Raw genomic sequence first — 25,094 nt, forward strand, 5'->3', positions numbered from 1 at the left:
TTTTGTTTTTCTCTACTTAAGTTACTTCACTAAACTTTATGCTCTTTAACTATTAATTATGACAGTCACTTAAATTGTGTATTTTTACTTCTTGTCTGCAATATAACTCATAAGTAGGACTAATTCCATGATCAATTTAAATAAGGATCAAAACTCTAACTAAATTTAAAATGTGTCATTATAATAAATAAATTTGAAAAAATGTTATAAAATCTTTTGCCGGTATGGATTTTAATTCCAGACTTAATATCCTAGTTCTGGTGCATTATTACTACTAATTTTGAAACACTTCAACTATTGTCTTCAAATTCAAATTAACATATCCTTGAGGGACGAGTGTCATCAAATTTTACTACCATGCAACCAAAATTCTGAATTTTTATTATTCTCACTGATTTTTTCACTGCAAATATAATGGCAAAAAGATATCACTGGTTTATCAGGGAAGAATTTATAGATCTGAATCCAATTAAAAATATAATTAAGAATAATAAAGACAATAAAACTTTCCATAACTGAATGAAATGGCTAAAAGCTTAACAGTTTAAAGGAGAGCTACAACGACAGGATTAAAACTATATGGTGACACTTCATTATCAGATGAAATATATCAGCAGTATGAATACGTTGATAAAATACAGATCCTATATCAGCTTGACCCTGAACTAACTACATTTCAAAAACAAAACTGAAAGAGAAGAGAAGAAAATTTTCCTTTTAATATTTTATAGAAAGAACCAATTCAAAAACAATGAACCTATATCCCAGTAGAATGAAAAATGATACAATTGCATATTGCAAACAAATGATTTTGTATAAAAGAACAATAGAAAAGACTTGGCCTGTCATAATGGATCTGGATCCAATTTTGGGACTATGGCAGATTTGAGCTCTAAATGAGAAACTCGAACAGCTCCAATAAGTCTCTCTGGTAACTCATCAGTACTATTTGCCTGTTAATTGTAACAAGCTTGTCACGATTTTGCATTATAACCCAAAAGACATTAATAAACTGTCAAGTAATCCATTGTCAAAATAATTCCGATGTTTGAAAATGTCAGCATTTATTCAGACCAAATTACAGATTTTACCTCTCAAACACACCGGCTAATAATGTTACTGTATACAAGATAATTTCTCATTTAACATTCCAGCAATAAAATCCTCCACAAATTTAAAATTAAGTACTTATAACTCCTAGCACTTGCAGTGTGACAAGCAGAGAAATTTGGCAAAATTAGGGGAACTAGTAAGGCAGGTTTGCTCTAAATTTGAACGACCAGCAATATTAAAAACCCACAACCGTCTCAAGAGAATTCAACCAAAAGAAAATTCAAAGAAAAAATTAACCAAAATCAAGTATTCTATTAAATGTGAATCCAAGTTATTATAGTTTTGAAATTTGAGCATGAAAATTTTCAACACTAAATGCATGAGCTAAATAGGTCTATCCAATCATACTCCCACTTAAATCCTATAACTTGCTTGGACGTTCATTACTAGCATATGAAATCTACACCATAAAAAACATACCTGTACAAGAAATGCCATATCAACCACCAATGTTGTAATCACACCAATAACCAACCCCAGAACTCCATTAGCAACAGTAGAGGAACCGATATCAACATCAATCTACAGAAAAAAGTTAATTGAATAGATCATAAGAAACAACTTAGGGAGCATACAACATTCATTAGAAAGAAACTTCTTACAACAAGAATAGACAACAATGTGAAGATAAATTCAATGAAATATTACTTCTAAATACTTCGGACCACGAATATAGTTGCAATCAACTGCCTTTCCCAGTAAACAAGGAGTGCTCCCAACACTTTGGCGTACAATCCATGAACCCTGCATTTTTTGTTGGAAAATCAATATCAAACAAAAGCGTAAAACATATACTTGTTCCTCTGACCTTCAGCAAAAAGATGGTAGTTAGTTATAATTACAAATAGAAAAGGAAAAGAAAAAAAATCCCATAATAAAAATTGGGAAAAATGAAGGGAGAGTTCTAGCCTATGAAACCAAAAATATGTGAATAAGAGATTTAGACATGTGAATTGAGCCAAGCAAAAGCGCATATATATGCATGAAATTTGTAGCAGGAATTACTACATAAAAACTTACCATTTTGTAAAGTTAAACCTGAGAAAGTAAACTCGGACATATGAAATGTTTATAAATTCTACGAGTTTTAAATTAATAATTTTGAGTGTAATAGTAAGATATTGAAATTAGTTACATTGAGGATGATATTGCACTTTTTCTCTCTAGGCTATGATTCTCTACATCTCACCCCCTTCTTATTTTCTTCTTCCATACGCTGATTATTACCAGTTCCTATGGTTGTGCTTCTTCTGGAGTTATGAAGAAATTGTGGGATTTTAGATAAAAGTAAGAGAGAAAATAATTAGGACCTTGAATCTTATTGATACAGATCAAATAACAGCTTGATACTCCAAAATAATAAATTGATCCTAGGAAATAACTCAAGATACTATAGTATAATATAAAAGATATTATAAGATATATACTATTCTAACACTGGGCATGTGACTTCTAGGGAAATGACATTTTTGTGCTTTGCTTGAGTTTTATTCCCATGAGGTAGATACCTTGACTTACATTCACTCTCCCATCAGTTGAAATGTGAAAAAAAGCCTAAAGGGAGATCTCATTTCAAAATCTGTTATAACCGACAAACCATGCCAACCTAGCCGGTATATGATCTAGCTTTTCTGCACTACTTTACTAAGCTGGCTCCAGAGTCCATCCAAAATTTGGTCAAACTACGAACGAAAAACATTTATGGAGTGCTTCTTACTTATGTTTTGCAGTATGAGTAAAAATTATAAATTTATGAACCTTGTTCTAGAATATGGAATACGCTTATATGTTTTACCTTTTTCTCTATTGCAGCATGTAAAGAATATTTTTTTAATGATATAAACGTTCTTTTAAAAAACTTCTGATTGTTTTATATTTTTTACTTTTTTCTCCATTGCATATTTAAAGCAAAATTTATTCTGATATAGGTATTCTTTTAATAAGCATTTGATTGCTAATCAGACTGACAAACTCAATGAATTCCCAAGTTATACCCCTTCTCCATCCTATCCAAAGGAAATACACACAAGTTGATGTGATTGACAACCTTGCTTGTAACATACTGTACAAAGCATTATTCTAATGACTGGAAAGTGGGGGTAAATTATTTCCTTTCTCATAAGTTACAAGACAATAAACAATAAATCTGAAAAACAGCAGCAAGAAAATGCTGATGGAAAAATAGAACGGAAAATATTCTACAAATTTATCATATGGAGACAAATAAAAAATAAAAGAGAGAAAAATATTTAATGCAAGACATAAATGGCAAAGGACAGAAACAGTCATCACACATGCAACAAACATGGGACAGAATTATAAAATGCACTTAAAAATGTAACTACACAAGGATGTCGGTAACAGACACAAATTATAAAATTAACTAGCAGAAGGTAGTGAAAGTTGCCCAATATATGGTGGACAATGTTAAATGAATACCTTTGGGACCGATGGGATGAGCTTCAACCTGCTGTTTCGGAATTCATCATCGCCATCAACAAAGCGTTGCAAGAGTGTTCCTGGAACTAATTCCTTGGTCACAAAATAAAATACCATACTGTAATGTGATGAAGCTGGCACCTGCAGCCACACAAAACACATTCATTTACTTCAAAAATCTAAACATTTGCAGTTTGAAGTTGATTCAGCCATCTTTATAAAAGATTTACCTGAAGATTAATGATAATGGAGAAAAATCCCTTTTCAGACGCAACCTGCATAGAGAACAAAAAGAAAAGTTCCATTTGTCAGCAAAAGCATCAAAGAAAAAGAAAAAAATAACAGTTTGAATAACCCTCCTATTTAAGACAAAACTATAAGGTTTGCGCTTGTTACAACGTATAACCCTCCGATTTAAGAAAAAACTATACCCCTTAGTCTGTGTGCTTCTATCATAGGTGGGTGGGTGAGGTTTGTGAACTATGTCTTTAAACCACATGTAGGTGTGGGTTGTTTTGATTTTGAAGCTATAGAGCATTTAATGAAATGCAACCTTGTAGTGTACACTGTACACCACTAAAGCAACCTTGGAATGATGACAAGGAGAAACCGAGGGGGACACTGTCTTAGGCAGGCTGAAAGGTGAATAAAAATAAATTTTGGTCCAGAGATCCAATTTTTTATGAATAATTTTAATTATGTACTGAAGAAGAAGAAGAAGAAGAAGAAGAAGAAATGCAAAGAACACAATGATTTCGATAATAATTTCCAAAAGAGAGAATGTGTCCCATATATAACATGTTTTTAATAAAGATCATAGAATTTGGATTAGATTTAACTCAACTCCAAAAGTCTGTTTAAGAATTGAGGATTGTCAAACCTTTAACCACATCTCTAGTCAATGTAGGATCTCAACACACACCCTCACACTCAGGAATGGACATCTAGAATGTGAACAAATGCAGGTGGTTCAATTACTCCTAAATAGATCTGATACCATGTTCAAAGTTGGATTATGCCCAACTGAAAGTCAAAAGCTAGCTCAAGCGGTTAGGAATGACCTAGCTTTATAATGACTAAAGACTATTTTAACTATATTTCTAGTCAACGGAGATCTCAACACTTTTACGACTAGGACTAGACATCTGAAGCGTGGACAGATATGGGTGGTCCAAAAACATAGATCTCAATAAAGGGTTCACGATTTCACGAGGAATTTCAATAAACTTTAAAATGCTACTGATCTCCATTACAATTAAGAATCAGTGTTATGCCTCCAAAAAAAGGGTCTTTAAGTGTACTAATAGCAAACCTTGGGGAAAAAGTATATAAATTTCTGTAATAATATAATATGTTGAAAATATATGTATATTATGATTTTTCATTTAGATAAGTGACAAGAAGCCTGTCACAAGTCTTTAATATATTCACACATGATAAAATGATAAACTGAAAGATCCTATTAATAAAGTGTAACTAGGATGAAATGACAGAAATGGTTATCCTTTAATTATCACTTGGCTGTTGTGCTTCAATAAAGTGAAACTGGTAGAACTCCTTTCATTTTCTACAAAGCACTCACTTAGAACTCCACCTTGAAGACAAGGTGGATCCTTCAGGAGGCAGAATATGCAGGTACTTCTATGCCAGATCACTAGGAAATTTGACAGAATAGGAGAAAGAGGGATATGGGCTGTAAAACCTTGCCTACAAGGAGAGGAGGGACTAGGGATAGATGTGGGAACATAGGGGAAAGGATAAGAAGCTATAATAAAAAGAGGGAAAGGTATGGGAGAGGAAATTCAGTCATGGAGTAAGCCTTGGGATTGGCAGACCCTCAAATTTTTGCAGTGTTCTTTTAATCTTGTTTTGTGAGCAGTAGAGCGAGGGAACTGTGATTCTGGTCTCTGTAATTGGGTTTATCACTATTTTTTATAAAAAAAATTACCTAGTTCCTGCCACCCACCAATAATCTTCATCAATTAAAAAACATAGACAATATTCTAATTCTCACTTGTGCTGCACAACCATGACGCCGAGCCACGTGGTCCATTCTTTTTGAGTCCTTAAACCAGTCAACAGCAACAAGATCCAGCAGATGTTTTCCTGCAGGAACCTTTACAGTTCACCATAAAGGAATAAGAATCCACCCAAACAGTAAAGAAATTTGATTTGGGAAAACTAAAAGAATAGAAGACCTTTGACTTGTCATAGCAAAAATTCTTGCTCCTGACTCTAAAGTCATTTCCATCTGATATCTTCCAGCAATCCCGAGCATTATCACGATCATCACGGCGTAAATTACCCGAAAAGGAAGAAAAGTCGATCTCATCATCGGGCTCTTCATCCAAGGCTTCTGTTAAGGAATACTTAATGATGATTAGATCTAATCAAACCTAATTCATGTGCATCATCTCTGTATGCTGGTGTTTCATGCCCGTGCATGATCATTATAATATTATTATATTAAAATTAGGTATAGCAAGCAGCTACCTGTTTTTCTAACGTCACTCTCACGGCCATTTTGGAATGCCTGAAATATTAAATACAATTAGAGTTTATATAGAAAAGGGTAATACTATAAATGAGGTAATGCAAAATAATACCTCTTGCTCTGGTTCTGCTATTTGAAAATCCTCATCTTCATCGGAATATTCATCCAGTAGAGCAGAATTTCTGTGTGCAGCATTTTGATCGATAGAAGTAGAATTAACAGAAATATCATTTGTTTTCTGACTTTTCTTTGAAGAAGCAGATGTTGAGAACATATTAACCATGACAGGAATTCTTGGAGGAGCGTTCCTTTCATCTGACTGGGCAAACCATTCGCGTAAACCTGTTGAGAGGGAAAAGATCAAGCATTTTGAAACACTCATTGTAAAGCATGCTCTCCAACAAAAAAAAGAATACAAAATGGGGCAACCTCCATTCCTGTTTTTTCTATTGACATACATTCATGCATACATATTTGTCTGTATATATAGAGAGAGGAGGATATGAAAAACCAATGATATTATCATTCCAAGAGAAAACTGTAAATCACATACAAGAAAATCAACTCACCAGCTACACTATTTAACAGTTGGCGTAGACAATGCAGCTGGAAAGACGGTATATAACTCACACCCCAACCCTTCAGATCAATCTGCATAAGATGCTGAACTTGTGTCCTGGGCCTCCCATTCCTAGGCTTTAAGGGGGAGATATTATACCCTCCACCTGTACAAACCAGCTCTTAGACCCATAAAATCTCATACAAAATTTTCATCTATGAAGATACGGAGACTGTATATTAAAATAATATGGTATGTTTATTTCAAGTCATTTAAATGTGTAGAAAATGTGTATTACAGTATATTTTAAAAAATTATTCCTGTGTATAAAAGATTCCCAAGAAAAAAATTAACATCACATTATCATAGTTTTCATTTCCAAAGGAGGGTTTCTTTTTTTTAATTCTTATTATTACCCTTACACCCTGCTTCAATAAATGATTTTCAAGGGTATTTTAAATGTTGGCTAAACTTTTTTTAAAAACCATATAAGAATAGGATTCCCATCCTTATACTACTAAGAATGAATTTAAAGAACATGAAACAGTTATCCAAATATTGTAATGAGTTATATAACGCCAAACATAAACCCATTGGTTTTAGGATTTAAGATTTGATGGTGTTCATATGCTTGCAATATCTGCCTTTACAGTAATTGATACAGATACTTGGAGTGAAAGGTCAAAGGACACCATCCTCAAAAGCAGAAAATAGAAAGTACAATCAATGCACAAAAAAAGGAAAAGCTGCTCAATCCACCCAAGCTGGAAGAAGCAACACCCTTAAAACAACTATTAGCAAAACACAAGAGAGGACATGTGCATAATCCTATTCTATAATAAGTTGACAACGTCAAGACCCCGAGAAAATATAGATTGCTCTCTTGAATTTTGAAGGATGGAATCAGAACAAAAAGAAATCTTACTCTCAATATGTGCCCGGACACACCCTGGTTGTGGACCACAGTTGTAGTGTTCTCTAGAGCGAAATAAAACAACTGCCAGAGGAAGAAATATAAATAAATAAATAAATAAACATACAGAATTAATAATATAGGGGTTGCTAACAATTACTAAGGACCATTTAATACCTTCTATAAAAAATGCGTTTAATTACTCAAAAGAGGAAAGTATTCAATATTCTGAGTTCCCAATATAAATTATTCACTTTTCATTGAATATTTTCTACTTATGTTTCCTTAGTCAGTGCCACCACATAAACTGAAAACTTTGAGCGGAAAAACAAAATTTCCTACCATAACTTCCGTCGTCATTTCGACGCCAGTATCGTACATAACAAAGATCACGGGGCCACACAAACCTGCCACGATAAACACATGACATTTGATCAATGTAAGTAATTACTTTCTGGATGTGCAGCCATTTTTCGAATAGTATGTCCAGTCCTAAATCAAGCTTTCATAGGTACAAATAACAATTCAGATTTTATAAGGAGATCTAGATAAAGGTGTACATGCATGAAAGGAAACAATTTATTCAGAAAATTAATATTACAATATTACAGGAAAAGATGGTTTTTCTGTAAAAGACATTTACGTACATTTATGCAAAAATAATGATGAAGTAACTATAATATAAACTATAAATTATTATCAATGATGGAGATGTTAGATTATATTTACATTGGGAACCAGTCCAACTGAAGTCGGTGATAAAGAATTGCTGTATGCCCATCCACCTCCTCAACTAACCTACCTTCCTGGAAACTGCAATCCCATCTGCAGCAATGCAAATAACATGAAGCTTACCAATTCTGTCCATGGACAAGATATTTGCAGAATTATAAATCATCAAATATTTGGAACTGAAAAACAAAGGAATGTATTTCTTTTCTACTCCCTCCGTCTCACAATAAGTGTCCTCTTGGAGATTTTCACACTTTTTAAAAAAATGATTAATTATGTTGATTTCAATGATAAAATGAATGACATTTACTGAAATAGTCTTATTAATAATAAATAGATAGTGGAGTAGTTAAATGAATCAAAATACAATAAATAAGGGTAAGTTAATGGACAAAAATAATAAATATAGCATTGATATTCTAAATGGACAAATAATTTAAGACAAATAAAAATAGGAAAGAGGACACCTATTGTGAGACGGAGGGAGTATTTTTCATTATTAGAACAGATTGAAGGTACCGCAAAACTACTGACATCCCTGTAAGTTTTTAATAGGACCCAAGATGAGATGATGGACTCAAAGAGACTAGTAGTGGCTAAGTTACAAGTGAGGTGTTTGAGTAATTGTAGGGTGTCTAAGTAATATGAATATTTTATAAGTAATTTATAATAAAGATTTTATAAATAATATCTTCTTAATAAAGATATGATTCAATAAGATCTCATTAGTCATAGGAATATTTATTAGTAATTTTTAATAAAGATTTTACGAATAATACCTTCTTACAATAAAGATATGAGCCAACAAGATCTCCTTAGTATTATATAAGAATAAGTTTTTAGGGTTTCAGAGGATATGACGGAACAAGATCTTGCTAGGGTCAGAGTAGGATTCCTTTCCTCTCTGTATCATAGCTTTGCCCTGAGAGTAGTTAAAGAAACCATCAACAACTATGTAGATGAATATAAGAGACAAGACCTATGTACCCAATTTCTTAAGATTCTGAGCGGAGACTAGAGTCTTAGTCTTGGTTCATTGATTGGCCTATTGGATAAGGTCCTTACTTTTGTGCTCCTCTTGACTCCTCGACAACAATTTTAAGATCTCCTTATCCATATTTTCAATGATGCCGAAACAATCTCAGACTCCTCATGATACTCCATGATAGTACTTGTTTCTTTAATGCGAAACAATGGGCTAAATAAACTACGAACCAATTTTTCTAAAACCTCGGAGTCAGTATCCTTGAACTACTCTTAACTTGGTGAAAGGTGTATGTGCCCTCATCATTGGCACTGACGCGATGCTTTTTCTCCAAGAGATATCAATACTGCATCAAATTTCTCAGCATCTGCCACCGAGATCAATATAAAATACTTCCCCAAAATATGTTTATTAGTGACAGGCGTTGTTCACCTTACAAGTCAATTTTGTAAGGTTGAGTTAGGTTCAACCCAAATTCTAGGATGGCATCAGAGCTTACTCAAGATCAGTTGAACCACTAACCATTCGGCAACTCGGGTCTTGAGATAAATTATGAATATCAAGTCTTGGGCGAGAGAGAAGTGTGTTGAGAGTCACACGGTAGATGAGAATGAGATATGGTCTGAAGATGAGTTCATAAGTGGGAGGGAGGCATCCCTTATCTTACAAACAAGTTTTGCAATGTTGAGTTAGGTCCAACTCAAATTCTAAGAGTCTCGTTCAAATGGGCTTGACTCTTGTAGTTTCCTCCATTCTTGCAAACTTTTCTCTAAATATTATAAACCCTCCCTATTTAAAACTCTATTGCAGCTCATGTAGTATCTGTTCAAAGTATCCTTAAACAAGAGTTCTAATACAGGTGGAAATGTAGAAGGAAAATAGCAAGGAACAGAGAGGAAACAATATTGTATTAAAGCAGATTCCAGACCTGTATCAGTATTGATAACATTCTGATTTGGAAAGGAAAAATGGTGATTACTAACAGAGAAAAACAACCCGGGCAATCCTAGCCTACCCCCGACCCTGACCACTTCCGTTATCAAGAGGAAACAATGTTGTATTAAAGCAGATTCCAGACCGGTATCAGTATGATAATATTCTGATTTGGAAAGGAAAAACGGTGATTACTAACATAGAAAAACAACCCGGGCAATCCTAGCCTACCCCTGACCACTTCCGTTATCAAGTGTACCCCCCCATCCCCAACAACAAAACCCTCTCCGCTCCTTTTGGCAATTCAGATTCAGCAATTAGTTACATATAGGATGATATTGCACTTTCTCTAAGCTATGATTCTCTAATCTCTACATCTCACCCCTTTTTATTCCTTCATCTATACACTGATTATTACCAGGTTCTATCACATGGTTGTGATTTGTAGTTATTTTACTTCATTGATAAGATTCTGGAATCACCTCTAAGGTACCAAGAATAGCTTGCCACTTTTGGAGGCTTGCATCAGCCCCTTAGTCATTACTTTTGGTGCTTTTACTACGTTGCTCAAGACTAGGTAAGTAAAATCTCTAAATGGAATGGACGCTCTACAATCTCCTAAAATGACAACTCTAATTGGTCTCCCTTATCCATAAACAAAAGGGTATGAGAATAACACATAATCTGCAATATAATATAGAATGACAACCACAAACACAAAGCAACATAAAAATAGTGGAAATTATGCAGAACACCTACTCAAACCGAGTCCCGTCCATGCTCATCACAAGCTCAAAAATTTCTTCACAAGAGGCCTCCACAACACCCACTGCCTTCATCGCTCTACTATAGCTCCTTGGCTATATAAAGAATCAAAGAAAAGATGGTTGTGTTTCAACATAGTCTACAAAATGTAGCACACCACAAAAATAAAGGACAGAAAATAACGTACAAGGTAATCAACTTCAAGAAGTTCTTCAAAAGTTCTAAGTCCTGTCAATGTAAGGAAGAAAATCATCTCAGTAACAATAACATTGTCTTTTACGCCATCACAGCAGTAAATTGATCTATCGTATCAGTGAATGCAGGAAAGCATACCATTTTGACATTCCAACAGACGCCAATGCTTCCTTGAGAAAACTTGGTTATTGGCATTCTGATTTGACAAATCTGAATCTATCTCTCGTGTCCAGTCAAAAATTGATTCCGGAGGCCCTGCAGCTCAAAAAAGGATAGGCATAAATATCAATTATCACAGAGAAATTGCAAACCCACAAGCAGAAAGGATACAAAATGTACCATTTCCAATGGTTGTCCTCCTTAACAAATTTGAAGAAGGCTCATCTTCATCCTCCTGAGCACTAAACCTGGGGATCCAAAAATTATATTGGATGTTATGAATAAATAGGAGGAGGATCTGCAAGATAAAAATGGTATCCCAGAACTAAATACAGTCGAACTATTTGCTCTACAATGCAACAAAAGAGGGAAGGACAAATAAGTCATGGTCTATTACGTCTCCCTGAAATAACTGCACTAGAATCTCCAAAGAATGGAAAAAGGAATTCAACAAGACCAGGCGTAATTCAATCACATAGGAAACAACATTGCTGAAAAAGTAGGTATGCTTTACATGATACCGCCTTCTACAAAATTAAGTAGAAAATCGGAGCACATATACTTACTGGCTTTCACGGTCAGAGGAAGAAGCTGTCTTCCCATTGTCCATTCCAGATTTGTATTCAAAAGAAATATATTTGTTACCATTTGATGGTTGTGCCCCCTGATGCTGCATGCATTTAAGTTCAATATCATATTATCGCCAACTTACACAACAGGAAAGCATTTCCTACTAAGATGAATTTACAAAAAGTAAGTTCACAAGGCATTATTTTATCCATGTAAAAATAATTATTCTCTCTTTTTAAGTCAATATACATCAGAGAGAGATAAAATCTAACCAGAAAATTAAGAACACAGATATTGATCCACGTTTAATGAATAAAATAGGACTATGCCTTGATGAAACATACCTGATCAATGACATACTCAATTTTTTCCTTCCAAACTAGGGCCTCTTGGATGTTAAAAGCAGCCATCTGCTACAACAACCCAAGTAATAAAATATCAGCAACAGCTAAATCATGGAAATAAAAAAGGCTAAATAAAAAAGCAAAATAACATAACATTAAATAATTAATTAATTGATTAATTAATTATAGATAAGTATAAATGTACATTAGATAAAAATCAACTCACCATAACCCGCTGATTCTTTTCTTTCTTGTTGTAAACAGACAAAACATATACCATCTACACAAAAATAAGTAAAAAATAAATGCAGGCTGCATATCTAAAAAATATGCAGGCAAAATTATGGATCGAACAAAACCACTGTTAGTATAGTAAATCTCTAAATGTTAAAAGAAAATTAAATTTCAACTACAAATAGGACTTACTACCAATACCAAAACCAAGTATATGCCATTTTCTAATAGAACCTACGGTCATATTGTTTAATTCAACTTCGCGTGAAGGAGGAAAAAAATTAATCAAAATTGTTGCCATATCATTTCCCTCTTCTAAAAGCATTCATAATTTTTACAGTAAAAAAGAATTTCTAACAACTTTACACAATGACTAAGAATTGTCTGGTTACTTGTACAACTACACATCAAAAAGTGAGCAAATATACATCTAATTCCCGTGAACGTAAACTAGTAAAACAAAAAAATATGCCAGATAGCATGTACAAACTTATTGTCTATGAAACCGAAGCAGTTGAGGCAACGCTAGTCGCATAATGAAACACAGTTTCTCAGCTAGTAGGGTTTGGGTTTATCAAAATGGTGGTACTAAACAGGACCAATGCAAGTAATAAATATTAGGTTCACAGACTATTAGATGTACCTTTATATCCTTATGTGTTTATTTAATTTCAGAGAAAACTGCATATTTATTTTTGTTTTGTCCAAGTATATTTGGATTTTGGAGTAGGCATTGTGGTTGTGCACTTAAAAGCTTGGAGAATTTTGTTTGATTGGGTATAGAGGTTTGAGGTGGAGTAAGGACAGAAAAATTTTGTAACAGTGAGAAATGTATGCATTCGTTTGACATCTTTGGAACCTGAAGGTTAATGCTTGGATTTTTAAGGAGAAATCAATGTTTCACATTTGCTACAAGATAGGATAGCTTTTAGCCTCATTTTAGTGCTTAACGCACCAAAAACATTAGGGAATTTCTCTGGTAGTAGTCATGCAGATAGATTAAAAAGCTGTAATAAATGTTTTTTTTTTTCATTTTTTGTCATGTTGAAGGATGACACATTGACCTCCTACTTTAGAATATTTTATTGGAATGACTTCCCTATTTATACAGGAAAAACTTTAGTCAAAAACTTCTCATAGAAGGTGTTCATGGGACCCTACACAGCTCCCTAAGTAAACTGTAAACCTAATGGCATACAAAGGGGTTAAAATTTGTATGTAAAATCATATGTACATCTCTATCATTACTCTACTACATCGAGGCCGATTTCATTTCTTCCTAAAATTTTACTAGATGCCGTCGGTGGAAATAACCATGATTTGGATATATTGTAGTACATGCCATAAGACAGTCCATGTTGACATCACCTCACTCCATCAACTCACTAGAATCCAAACAGTGCATTTTCAATTTCCAAACGGGATTACTCTTGATACAAGCAAACCCAGTAGACATTTTTCAATGCGCTATATCAACATAATAACAAGATGAGAGGAGATAATCTTGACCACACAGCCATATATGGATTGTCATGATAATCCAATGTAATTGTATGATCAGGACTAACTCCTCTGAAGGGTATAGCAGAACTCACATGTCCATGATGGGTCTTCAAACCTCTATCCTCCACTCTACAGTTGCCATCAATTAGCAGTGTCTTAATAGGAACCTAAAAAAGAGCATAAAAATAAATAAATAAATAATCTATAGCATCAATTATTTTAGCAGCATCTTCTCTCAAACACCTTGGTAAAGTAAAAGATACAGACAATAATTCACCAAGCATAATAATTTTAAAAAGCTGAGAGACAAACTCAAAAATTCCCTTCCCTTTTCACATCATAAAGTGATTCCATGAAGTGAAAACTTTAACCATCGAAATTACAGCAAACAAGAAGCCGAAAATCTAACTGAATTTAACTATCCCTTGCAGAAAGAAGGAGAAAAATCAAAAGAGGAAAAACGTTAAGAAAATTCACCTGATTATCCTGCGGTTTTCTCTTGTAATAAGCAAGTAACCGCGATTCCAACACAAAGTACCTCATGTGAATGAATGATCGCCCGATTTTCCGCCGGCCATACCTCACCATCCACCCTTCATACACGACCTTCGAAGTCATCGCTTCACCGGAGCACGAAATTCAAACTTCCAATGAAAATAAAACGGGAACCGATTGGAAGTGATGCCGGCGGAAGCTGAGAAGGAGAATTTTCGCTTCGGTGAGATCGATTGCAAGCTAAATCACCCTATAAATCATCGCCGGTGCCGGAGACGGAAGATCATGGAACCAGCGGTTCCACTTACTGTTCTTTGTTACGAATGAACTTACGATTCGAAATTCAAATTTAGCATTAGCGGAATTCGTAGTTGTTCTTCGCCAATTTCTTGAAACCTTGAATTCTTCGTTCGAGTTCGATTCTTCGATTCTTCAGAATCGGTGACGAAGATTGGATCGGTGAAACCTTGAAACGACGACGTTGAGGAACTAACTGTACACGAAGAAAAAGAGAGAGAAAGAGAAAGAGATTAACCCGAGCAAGTGTGAGATCCCGCGTAAGTTAGAAAAAGCTGTGACCGTGGAAGAAGCATTTTGACACATGGAACGATTTAATTGACGCGTGTGTGTCAAACGTGTGTTTGCGCGGTGACGCTTATTCTGATTAATTAATTAATTAATTAACTAAATAATTAACATTAATCAGAATGTTGATCGATAATTAATGTTGATATTTTGGTTGTTGTAGTTGGAGAGTACGTGAACGAAAAGGAACTAGGTCCCATTTGATTTTTGCTATTTATTACTCCCTCCGTCTCAAATTAATTGTCCATTTACAATTCCTTCCACTATTATACCCCTATTTAGTAACTTTCACGTTATTCAACTACTATTAATAGGGGTATTCTAGTAAATGACATTAATTTTTTTACTAAAACCAACACATCCAATCATTTTCTTAAAAACCGTGCATTGCTCAAATAGGACATTTATTATGAGACGGAGGGAGTAGATAAGATGACGATTATGACCTTGACTTTGGAGGATTGGGGATTTGTTTGTATTGGGATTGTGGTAATTGTGTGTTGTTGTTTGATTTGGGTTGGGGGTTAACTTGTGAAGGTACAGTGTACTAGTGTAGTGGGATTAGGAATTGGAATTTTATTTTATGCGCGTGGGTGAGGTGTTGGTGTGTGGACAACCAAGCAAAGAGTGACGTTGTTGAGATTTCAAATGAAAGGCTTCTTCTGCTATGCTAGTTAGGCAGATGGTAAGGTTGGAACTAACAATAAGGACAGGGTAATCAATAATTATATCATTGCAATTTTATTTTAGAAAACGCTTCTTGAAAAATTATAACTCAACAAATCTTAATTGAATAAAATGCTGAGCTAGTTAAATTAGACGTCAACGTTTAAGATATGAATCCTCGCCCTTACGATTATGTAAGTTTTTAATAATTGTTATAACTGTGTCAACATAAAAAAATCTATAGTATAAGAACCAGTTGAAAATCTATAATAAAAGAAAATTAAGTTTTATTCATTAATGATTTTCAATGATAGGGTGGAGTGGTCATTTGCATTTACTTGGTGTCTAATATATATATATATATATATATATATATATATATATATATATATATATATATATATATATATATATATATATATATATATATATATATATATATATATATATATATATATGTGTGTGTGTGGGGGGGGGGCGCGCGCGCGCGCATTTGTCAGTTGTTTCGTTATGGAAACAGAAATAAGAAATGAGATTGTAGTTAGGTACAGTGGGGAATGATTTGGATTCGTAGAGCAGGATTGACCAGCAAAGTTAGTACTATAACATATAAATTAGTGAAGTCTTCAAAAAACAACTTAGAGTGAAAGTGGAAAAATACTTAAAACTGGTGTATGTTGAGTTTGCACATGGAGAGCGGTTAAATCGCTCTCGTTTGACCCAGCGCATTGTGTGGATCGTCGTTCGGTTGGATCTAGCAGTGGGAGATAGATCAGATGTTGGGATCCCATGTTTTGCACTTGGAAGAGGTCTCATATGTTCCTACTTATTGCTTGTGTCAAATTGGCCCTCGTGTTAGGTCTTTGTCAAATGGGTCTTGTGAACAGTCCATAACAGTTGTCCATCAGCCCTTACTACTTGTTAAAGTGAGGATTGTGTGGTCCAGGCTACCCTTGATCGCCCTCTGGGTTCTCTAGTTGGTCTCCTGTAAAAGGAAATGGAAAGGCTTTTAGGGGAAGTCATTTGCATTGAGAACGTGCGCATTGAATGCTCTTCTCGTAATTGTCACGCTTCGTGGGACAAAATTGATATGCGGTTCCATTTCAAACTATGATGATGGTCCTTTTTTCTAAGGTACTTGAGTGTTTGAGTAGACCGATGTGAGATTATGATTATTGGTGGCAAGGTTGTCCTTTTTAAGGTTATCCAACATTGATCGTGTGACAGTTGTATTAGGGATATATAAGGGGCTGAAGGGTAAATTTTCCCTTTTTTCTCCACTCTTGAGGTCTGGAAATTCCTTCTTTATTTTTATATAATTGTCTCTAGTTTCGACAAACATTTATTGTTGATCATTGTTCTGACATTTTTTCAGTGTCTTTATGGTGGCTTTGATCATGTTATATATCAAGATCACTTATTTCGAGGTAATGAATAAAGTCCCTATTTCTGTATTTGGTTACCCTTACTTAGGGTTTTTGGGAAAATGGTTTTGGAAAATTCGAAGAAAGAAGTTGTGGTTGGAGATGGAAGGATTGCCGGTAGTCTTCATCTCAGGGAGGTTGCTAACGGTTTTGTTTTTCCTACTTTACCTATGATAAATTCAATTGATGTGGTTAACTTCAAGAAGGAACGCAAAGCCCATACTTACATTAGAGTGCATCGTCATGCTTTTGGTTGTGACCCCATATCGGTGAAGTAAAGTGGTGACTGGAATCTCAATATCGTGTTTATACTTACGGGCGTTCTTTTTTGTGTGTTAGAAGTAACTTGGTAATGGACTGTCACGCTCGTCAGGAAACCCAAAATGCGTAGGAAAGTAAGTTAATTGCATGGGTAAATCAGGAAATGTTGGACGTGAAATTGCCCTCTAATGGAATATCGGCTATTTTTCGTTATTTTGATGCTTTTGCCTTTTTGTTTATCGTTTATTTTGAGTTTCCTTGCTATATTAATCATCAAACACATGTCAACAAGATTTTCAATGCATTTTGATAAGCTGACTAAAAGTCAAAGTTAGGTGAATCAATTCATGAATTGATTCATAAAAGTAACTTCATTTGTCATTTTCATTTTGTTTGCTTGAATCAAGTCACAAATTGATTCAGTACCTTTTTATTTTCTGCCTGAATTTGTTGGACTTGAGACTTCACACACACAAAAGGGGTGGATTGTGTGGATTGGAAAAATATAGTTTCGAAAACTTTTTGAGATTAAAATCAGAGTTTGAAAACATTTTTTTATTTCTAAGCAGCGAAATGTAAAAAGAAAGTTTGGAAAATAAAAGAGTTAAGGGAAGAAGAAAAACCACCAAGAGATATAGAGGTTCGGTAAAAAATAAAAGACCTATTTCTCTTCCCAATAACTGATCTTGAGAGTTTCTATTATATACTTGAGATCTTTTAGTATGTGAAGCCCACAAACCCCCTTATACAAGGAAATGGTGGTTATCCTACAACCATGACAATACATGACAGAAGATATGACCGTTTGCGTCTTCTCCATTGAAATTGTAGATACTTAAGTGGCAAAGCTTCCTTGCAACTGTAGATTAAAGCGGTAAGTCTTCTCTCCACCAAAATAACTGAGCTCAATTTGGTTTAACAAGATAATCAATAATCTCTTGAGATTTCAACAGGGTGATCTTCTAACCTATAGTTTTAAACGGGATAACCATGAACCTAATGGTAAGTTCGTCAATATTGATAATCTTCAACCTTCAAATAAATAATGTTTTCTAAGAGTTTTAGTGGAAGTTCATCAATATTAACGATCTTCAACCAAAATAAATATCCGGAACTGATCACACAATCCCCAACCAAAGCTTTTAATAGGTTTAGCTTCTAACCACATATTTCCATTTCTAAATGGAACGTGTTTGTAACACCCTGGATTTCCGGTTACCCCGCAGGGCTTCCGGCCTACCAAGCATGTCACCAGCTTAATCAATAATCCCCCTAGGTCCGCTTATCGGCTGCCCAGGAAATATTGTTTTTGCCTCCCGCAGGAATCGAACCATGTACCTAGGGGTTAAGTACATATTCATAGCAATTCCTGCTACCACTTGAGCTACATCCGCTGCACGCATCAACCGTGTCGGCCAACCGAGCATGTTACCGGCTTAATCAATAATCCCCCCTAGGTCCGCTTACCGGCTGCCCAGGAAATATTGTTTTTGCCTTCCGCAGGAATCGAACCATGTACCTAGGGGTTAAGTACATATTCGCCTTTTTAATGTAACACCCCGATATCCGCTGCACGCATCAACCGTGTCGGCCAACCGAGCATGTTACCGGCTTAATCAATAATCCCCCCTAGGTCCGCTTACCGGCTGCCCAGGAAATATTGTTTTTGCCTTCCGCAGGAATCGAACCATGTACCTAGGGGTTAAGTACATATTCATAGCAATTCCTGCTACCACTTGAGCTAATAGCTCAATTGGTAGCAGGAATTGCTATGAATATGTACTTAACCCCTAGGTACATGGTTCGATTCCTGCGGGAGGCAAAAACAATATTTCCTGGGCAGCCGATAAGCGGACCTAGGGGGATTATTGATTAAGCCGGTAACATGCTCGGTTGGCCGACACAGGAATTGCTATGAATATGTACTTAACCCCTAGGTACATGGTTCGATTCCTGCAGGAGGCAAAAACAATATTTCCTGGGCAGCCGATAAGCGGACCTAGGGGGATTATTGATTAAGCTGGTGACATGCTTGGTAGGCCGGAAGCCCTGCGGGGTAAGCGGAAATCCAGGGTGTTACAGTGTTCATCCAAAATACATAAACAGCATTCTTGGAGAACTTATATTGTACTATCCATTCAGAATTACAAGAACATATCACTCACAAAAGATCTTTCCTCACAAAAGCATTTGGTTATAAGAACTAGTGAGAGAAAGTGAAAATGAAAACTTAGAGAGAGAGGGAGAGAGTGTGTCAATACACAATTCAATTTTCTGGATGAAATGAAATGAGGAATGAGACCTGTATTTATAAGCTTGAAATCCTCCAGAAGAGGAAATAGCATTAAAGCCAAAATGATTGTTACTAATCGATTAAGCCAGTCGATTAGCTTGTTTAAATATAATGGTTATGGGTTCCAAAATAGAAAAAAAGTGATATATAGTCGTTGTTAATCGATTGAGTGCGTTCAAATTGCATTATTCCTCAAAAGCGCGCTAATCTAATCGATTGGATTCAATAAAAAATATTTTTTGGATTTTTGAATGCTCTCATCATTTTCTATGCAACTTCTATATATACTTCCCAACGTTGGTACTTTTCAAAACATTTTATAAAAGAAATAACTTTTGTTTTTACAAAAGCTTCACTCACTTACTAAATTAGGAGATCAACTCCTTTAAGCCTTGTCTGATATATTATCTTGTGTTGACACTTGATTTGAGATTTCTTTTGAGGTTTTTGATGTAATCTATTTGTTTGTCTTTGTCTGAAACTGTGTTTGATATTTGAAGCTTTATCTATGTCTAAGACTTTGTCAAACCTTATCAAACACATGACTAGCATCTTTAACCGCTTAAGTGCAATGGTTGGATTTCTTTATGATTTCATCTTTATCATGTTGAGTATCTTCACAGTTGTCATCATCAAAACAAAAATCTATTACCTTCCAAACAAGATTCCACACTCTTCCCTTTTTGATGATGACAACGCCATCTCTTAGGGAGGGTGGTAAAGAAACAAATCAATATATTTTTAGAGTAATAATACTCCCTCTGAGTTAGATAGAGTGTATACCCTTCCCTCTAAGAGTATACTTCTCCCTCTTTGTCAAAATCAAAAATACGGATAAAAGATGCAAATATGCAAACATGTTTCGATTCTCGTGTATTTCTAATTATGGCATGATAGACAATTATGAGCATACATGTAATATATTTATTCATGCAATCATATTTCAAAGATAATGTAGCAATAACATGGCATAATGCATTTGACATATAAAAAACATTTAGCAAACTTATCATAGAGACTATCATGGTATAGTGAGTAATAATACCATGAAGCATGTATATGTCATAAAAAGTATCACAACATATTTCATATATGTAAAGCAAGTTTTCCTAAAGTAATATTTTTAGACATGGCATGCAATCCCTGAAATATTAGTTTTAACAAAATTCTTGTATTACAAACATGACACATATTTTGACATAGCCAAGAAAACATATGAAGCTTTTTGGCACAAATATAATGGTTGAGAGAAACATAATATTTTATCTTGTTCTAAAGTGTGCATAAATAAGGTTCCTTGAGATATATATTTAGGCATGTCGTGATATGGGACAATTTAATACATAGCATGGGTATCATGACATATTTTATCAAACATTACACTTAATATAAATTATGATAAATAAGGGTGGATCATGTGATAGGCTATCATAATACTTCGCATGCAAAACAATGATAAGTGCTGAACAATTTATGGAATGCTAAGACAAGTAGGGATGAGAGAAAATTATGCATAGCAAATATTTGAATCATGCCATATCAAGAAGCATGTGTTTGGCAATAGATGTCCAAAGTAAGTTTTCCTAAAATGTGTTTAGGCATAGCATAAAGTATTTTACTTAAAAGACAAAAAACAATATTCCCTAAAATATACTTAAGCGTGACATCAAGATATTTGTTCCAGGCTAAAACAGAGGTACTTTGATCATAACATAATGAGGAAAAATGTCATACTTAACGGGGAACCAACATGTTTATCCTAGGTAAGATTTTCTAATCTTAGGCATGTCATATATACATGGCAGAGATATCATGACATAACGAGGAAGTATTATCCTACTATGGAAATTCCATACCACAATTGTTGGAAAAGGGATACCACAACGCCTGACCAACCACTATGAGGTAAGGAATTACTACAAAATGCACATATGACAACACCAATGTCACCACGTTTCATCAATGAACCGTGGTGACATATCTAAACTGAGGCGCTAACAACTTTTTTTTAATTTTTTAATTATAAAATGTTAACATATAATAATGGTTGATCAATTAATCGTGGTGATAAAATGAAACTTTCATGGGTTCGAACCCCAACGTTCTCAAATATTTTATTCATTTAACATTAAGACGCGCCTTTTTCATTTTTATTTATTTTTAAATAAATGATAAAAGGGGTATCACTACGGTTGATAGTTTTAACCATTGTGAAATAGTATACCCATAGATAAGTGAATTAAGTCTCACTTTTTTACAGTAGTGCCATACCATTCATTGGTAAACCCTAGCACCCATTTTCTCTTTTCTTCTTCGTCGTTAGTCGTGATTCTTGTTCTTCATACATAAGGTATTAATCTTCTTCCATCTTCTTGTTAGATAGTTCCTGATTATCTCTTTTGTTGCATCTTGTTGAATGTTCTCTTTTTTTAGATTCGTCTTCACGTAGAAGTATCCCTTTTTCGTTTTTATTTATTCCTGATTATCTCTTTTGTTGCATCTTGTTGAATTTTTGGAAAGGTATGATATCCCTTTTAACAGGAATAAAGTACAAGAAGTGTGAAGCTATGTTGAAAACTTCATCCACCTTGTACTTCTTCTTCATAACTTCACAACAATATGAACTTCATGCTTTTTCTTCATAGCTGTTAGTGTTTTTATTTTTTTACATGTAGTTGTTGTTGAAAATTAAGTTTGCAACTTTCATACCCCAAAATATGGCCATCATATTTCAAAATATTTTGGCTCAAGCACTGAGGAACAAGCTCACTTACCTATCTCCTAAGCAACTAGCCTCTAACTAGGGTTTTTGCTCCTCTCAAGGTAAAATCAGGTTCTGAGGCTCCAAGTGGACTTCATGGCTTCTCATATGCTTCAAAGAATCCTCATGCCAATGTTCCAGCTCTAATTCACAAGATTTCCCAGTCAAATGCTCAAAAGTCAACAGTCGACTAGTTTGACGTAAAAGTCAACTATGGTCAACATACAATCAAAACTCCTGATTTTTGGTCAACATCAACATTTTGAAGTAACATTCATCATTTAATCAATGGTTGATCAGGATCCATCAAGAAAAGCTTAGAAATCTTCAAAAGACATAGTTTCTAAATTAGGGTTTCTATGTAAAAAGTCAATTGAACTTTTACCAACCATAACTTCCACATGGTTCATCAGAAATTTCCCAACCAAACCTCATTTTAAAGAAAATTGAATTCTCTACAACTTTGTCTCTCTAAAGTCAAGGCAAAAAATGCTTCATTTGGGAGATATGAGCCAAAACATTACAGGTCCTTTTTAAAAGTCAACCAAAAGTAGTTTTTTCTTAAAGCCTGTATCATCAAGATAAAATCTCCAAATGCAAAAAAGGTTCCAAAGTGGCTTATAAAGGACATATTGGGATTTCCAAAAAGTCCTAGAACACTTTCATATCTTAAAAATTGAGGGAGATATGCTTTGTCAAAGTTGGTCAATTTTTTGGAAAAAATGTGAAGCGAATAAGGGTCAAATTGGATTTTCTTGCAAATGGGCTCAATCTTTTATGATTCAAACTTGGTCCCCAAGTAATCAAAGAGTTCCAAATTTAAATCCACAAAGTTTTGACAATTATTTGATTTTATTTGAATTTTTATTTATTTAAAAAAGGATTTAATCAAATAATTAAGGAAATATTGAAAGATTTGATTTGGTTAAAGCTTCCAATCAAATTCAATCATAATATTTAGCAGATATATGATTGAAATTTGTTCTCCCCAAGATTGGATTGAGATGAGCAAATTGGAGCAAATTTTAGAAAGTTTTAATTCAAGATTCAATCAAACATCAATCTCACAAATAACCAAGATTTGATTCAATTTTTATGACCTAATTCATTCCTATACATAAGCATAAGCTATTCAGATGCAAGGGGACGGATTTGGAGAGACGGAAAACCTTACTCAAAGAACAAAAAAATTGTGAACCAAGAGTGAGTAGTGGATCAAGTTGCGGCCTGATTCAGATCAAATAAATAGTTCCAATCAATTCCTTGACGGTCTCTGAATGTGAACCCATCATCACCATCCATTAAAACACCAGAAACGAGCCTATATAAGTCATGTTTGTGTCCTTTTTTTCCCAATTTGGTTATGCTTATACCATCATCATAAATAACACGTGAGCATATATTCTTGATCGCAAGAATGATTGGAAACGTTATGTACCATTTAATTTGTGTTTGGATGCATATATGGGAATGTGCCATTACTAGGGTTTTGAGTTTCAAATTAGGTTTTCTAATTTAGACAAAATTAGGCGAAACTGAGGGCATGGTTGCATTCATGGGGTCAATTCCGATCGATTCATGGTTTCATAACATATTTGTATTGCGTTATTTTTAGTTTCGAAATCTGCAGGTCAAGGGCCAAACGAGAACGATGATGAACAGTGCAGGGGCGCCAATTTCGTTTGAATTTTTTGAAACAATTATTTTTCATATATTATATTTAACAATCATTTTATTATCGGCGAGAGAAAATAGCCTGGTGGAGAAGTGCGCGTGTTAATGGTTCACACTGCAAGGGCAGGGGTTCGATCCCTGCCTCTTGCACATTATTTTGTTTAATTTTCAGGTTTAGTGATCCAGCGCACTACATTCACTCACGCTTATGGTGCACTCTCCCATATCTGCCATTGCTTCTTCACGAACCCAAATCTGACGCCCAGAATCTGCAACCCCACCATAACCATCAGAAGGCGCCCTCATAGAATCCAGCGCCCAGGTTTTTTTAAAATTTTTTATATTTATTTATATAACTTGTTTTAATCCCTTTTTTAAAAAACCCAATTATATATCTTTTTAAACAAGACCGAACCCTTTTTTTTAATGAAAACAATAATTTAGTTTTTTTAGATTTTATTAGTAAACTAATTTATTTTAATTTAGAATTTAATCAATAATAACTTTTAGGCCTAGGTTAATTTAGTCAAATTAGGGTTTTTTAGGCTAATTAGTTTAATTTTTAGGTTTATAATGTTTAACCTCGATTTTATTTTTCGGGCTTGTTAAAATTAATCATTAATCATATTTTTAGGTTTTTTTCACTAACCTCTAAAATTTAGGGTTTATCACCATAAAAACCTCTAACCCTTATTTTCTTTCAACGCGACCTTCTCTTCTCATCTCCTATTCTGTGTATGTCGCATGCCTTTAATTATTTATTTATTTGCTGCCATTTAAATTCTAGAAAATGTGTATAGGTTTACAAAAGGTTTTCTTGTAATAGTTTAGGTTTATAATTTCTGCCCTTTATTTTTCTGCCTTTACTTTCCGCACCTTATAACTGCTGTTGTAACTGTGTTTATATTTTTCTGATTTTTAAACTGCGTGGTTAGTAATTTAGGGAGTGACAACTGATTAACTGGACATAACTCACCTTATACAAGATAGAATATTC

At 34.4% G+C, this 25,094-nt stretch overlaps 1 protein-coding gene across 5 annotated transcripts; it reads right to left on the reverse strand.

Annotated features, from left to right (window-relative positions):
* Positions 1 to 689: 689 nt before the first annotated feature.
* Positions 690 to 15,009, reverse strand: LOC131651838 (protein ENHANCED DISEASE RESISTANCE 2-like). Of its 5 annotated transcripts, none has more exons than XM_058921546.1 (22): positions 14,416 to 15,008; positions 14,031 to 14,105; positions 12,428 to 12,481; positions 12,202 to 12,267; positions 11,854 to 11,957; positions 11,468 to 11,535; positions 11,267 to 11,383; positions 11,121 to 11,161; positions 10,928 to 11,028; positions 8,248 to 8,343; positions 7,861 to 7,925; positions 7,531 to 7,602; positions 6,616 to 6,771; positions 6,159 to 6,388; positions 6,046 to 6,085; positions 5,751 to 5,905; positions 5,567 to 5,668; positions 3,783 to 3,827; positions 3,553 to 3,693; positions 1,762 to 1,857; positions 1,534 to 1,635; positions 690 to 953 (listed from the first exon to the last, which is right to left on the reverse strand). In XM_058921546.1, exons 1-22 carry the CDS (start codon positions 14,554 to 14,556, stop codon positions 846 to 848), a joined length of 2,175 nt encoding a protein of 724 aa, XP_058777529.1. In that variant the 5' UTR covers positions 14,557 to 15,008; the 3' UTR covers positions 690 to 845. The 5 variants fall into 5 exon arrangements, 4 of the variants coding, with proteins under 4 accessions (XP_058777529.1, XP_058777527.1, XP_058777528.1 ...); XM_058921544.1 differs by having other exon boundaries at positions 12,202 to 12,270; XM_058921545.1 differs by having other exon boundaries at positions 5,751 to 5,908; positions 14,416 to 15,007.
* Between the last annotated feature and the right edge of the window lie 10,085 nt (positions 15,010 to 25,094).

This window comes from Vicia villosa, linkage group LG2 (assembly GCF_029867415.1).
Source record: "Vicia villosa cultivar HV-30 ecotype Madison, WI linkage group LG2, Vvil1.0, whole genome shotgun sequence".
Classification (NCBI taxonomy): Eukaryota; Viridiplantae; Streptophyta; class Magnoliopsida; order Fabales; family Fabaceae; genus Vicia; species Vicia villosa.

Coding starts and splice junctions, on each gene's coding strand:
- LOC131651838 (XM_058921543.1), bottom strand. CDS start 14,556: ATGACTTCGAAGGTCGTGTATGAAGGGTGGATGGTGAGGTATGGCCGG. Junction 12,482..14,030: donor TGAAGACCCATCATGGACAT/GTGAGTTCTGCT, acceptor ATTTTTGTGTAG/ATGGTATATGTTTTGTCTGT. Junction 6,772..7,530: donor TGTCCGGGCACATATTGAGA/GTAAGATTTCTT, acceptor TGGTTTGTACAG/GTGGAGGGTATAATATCTCC.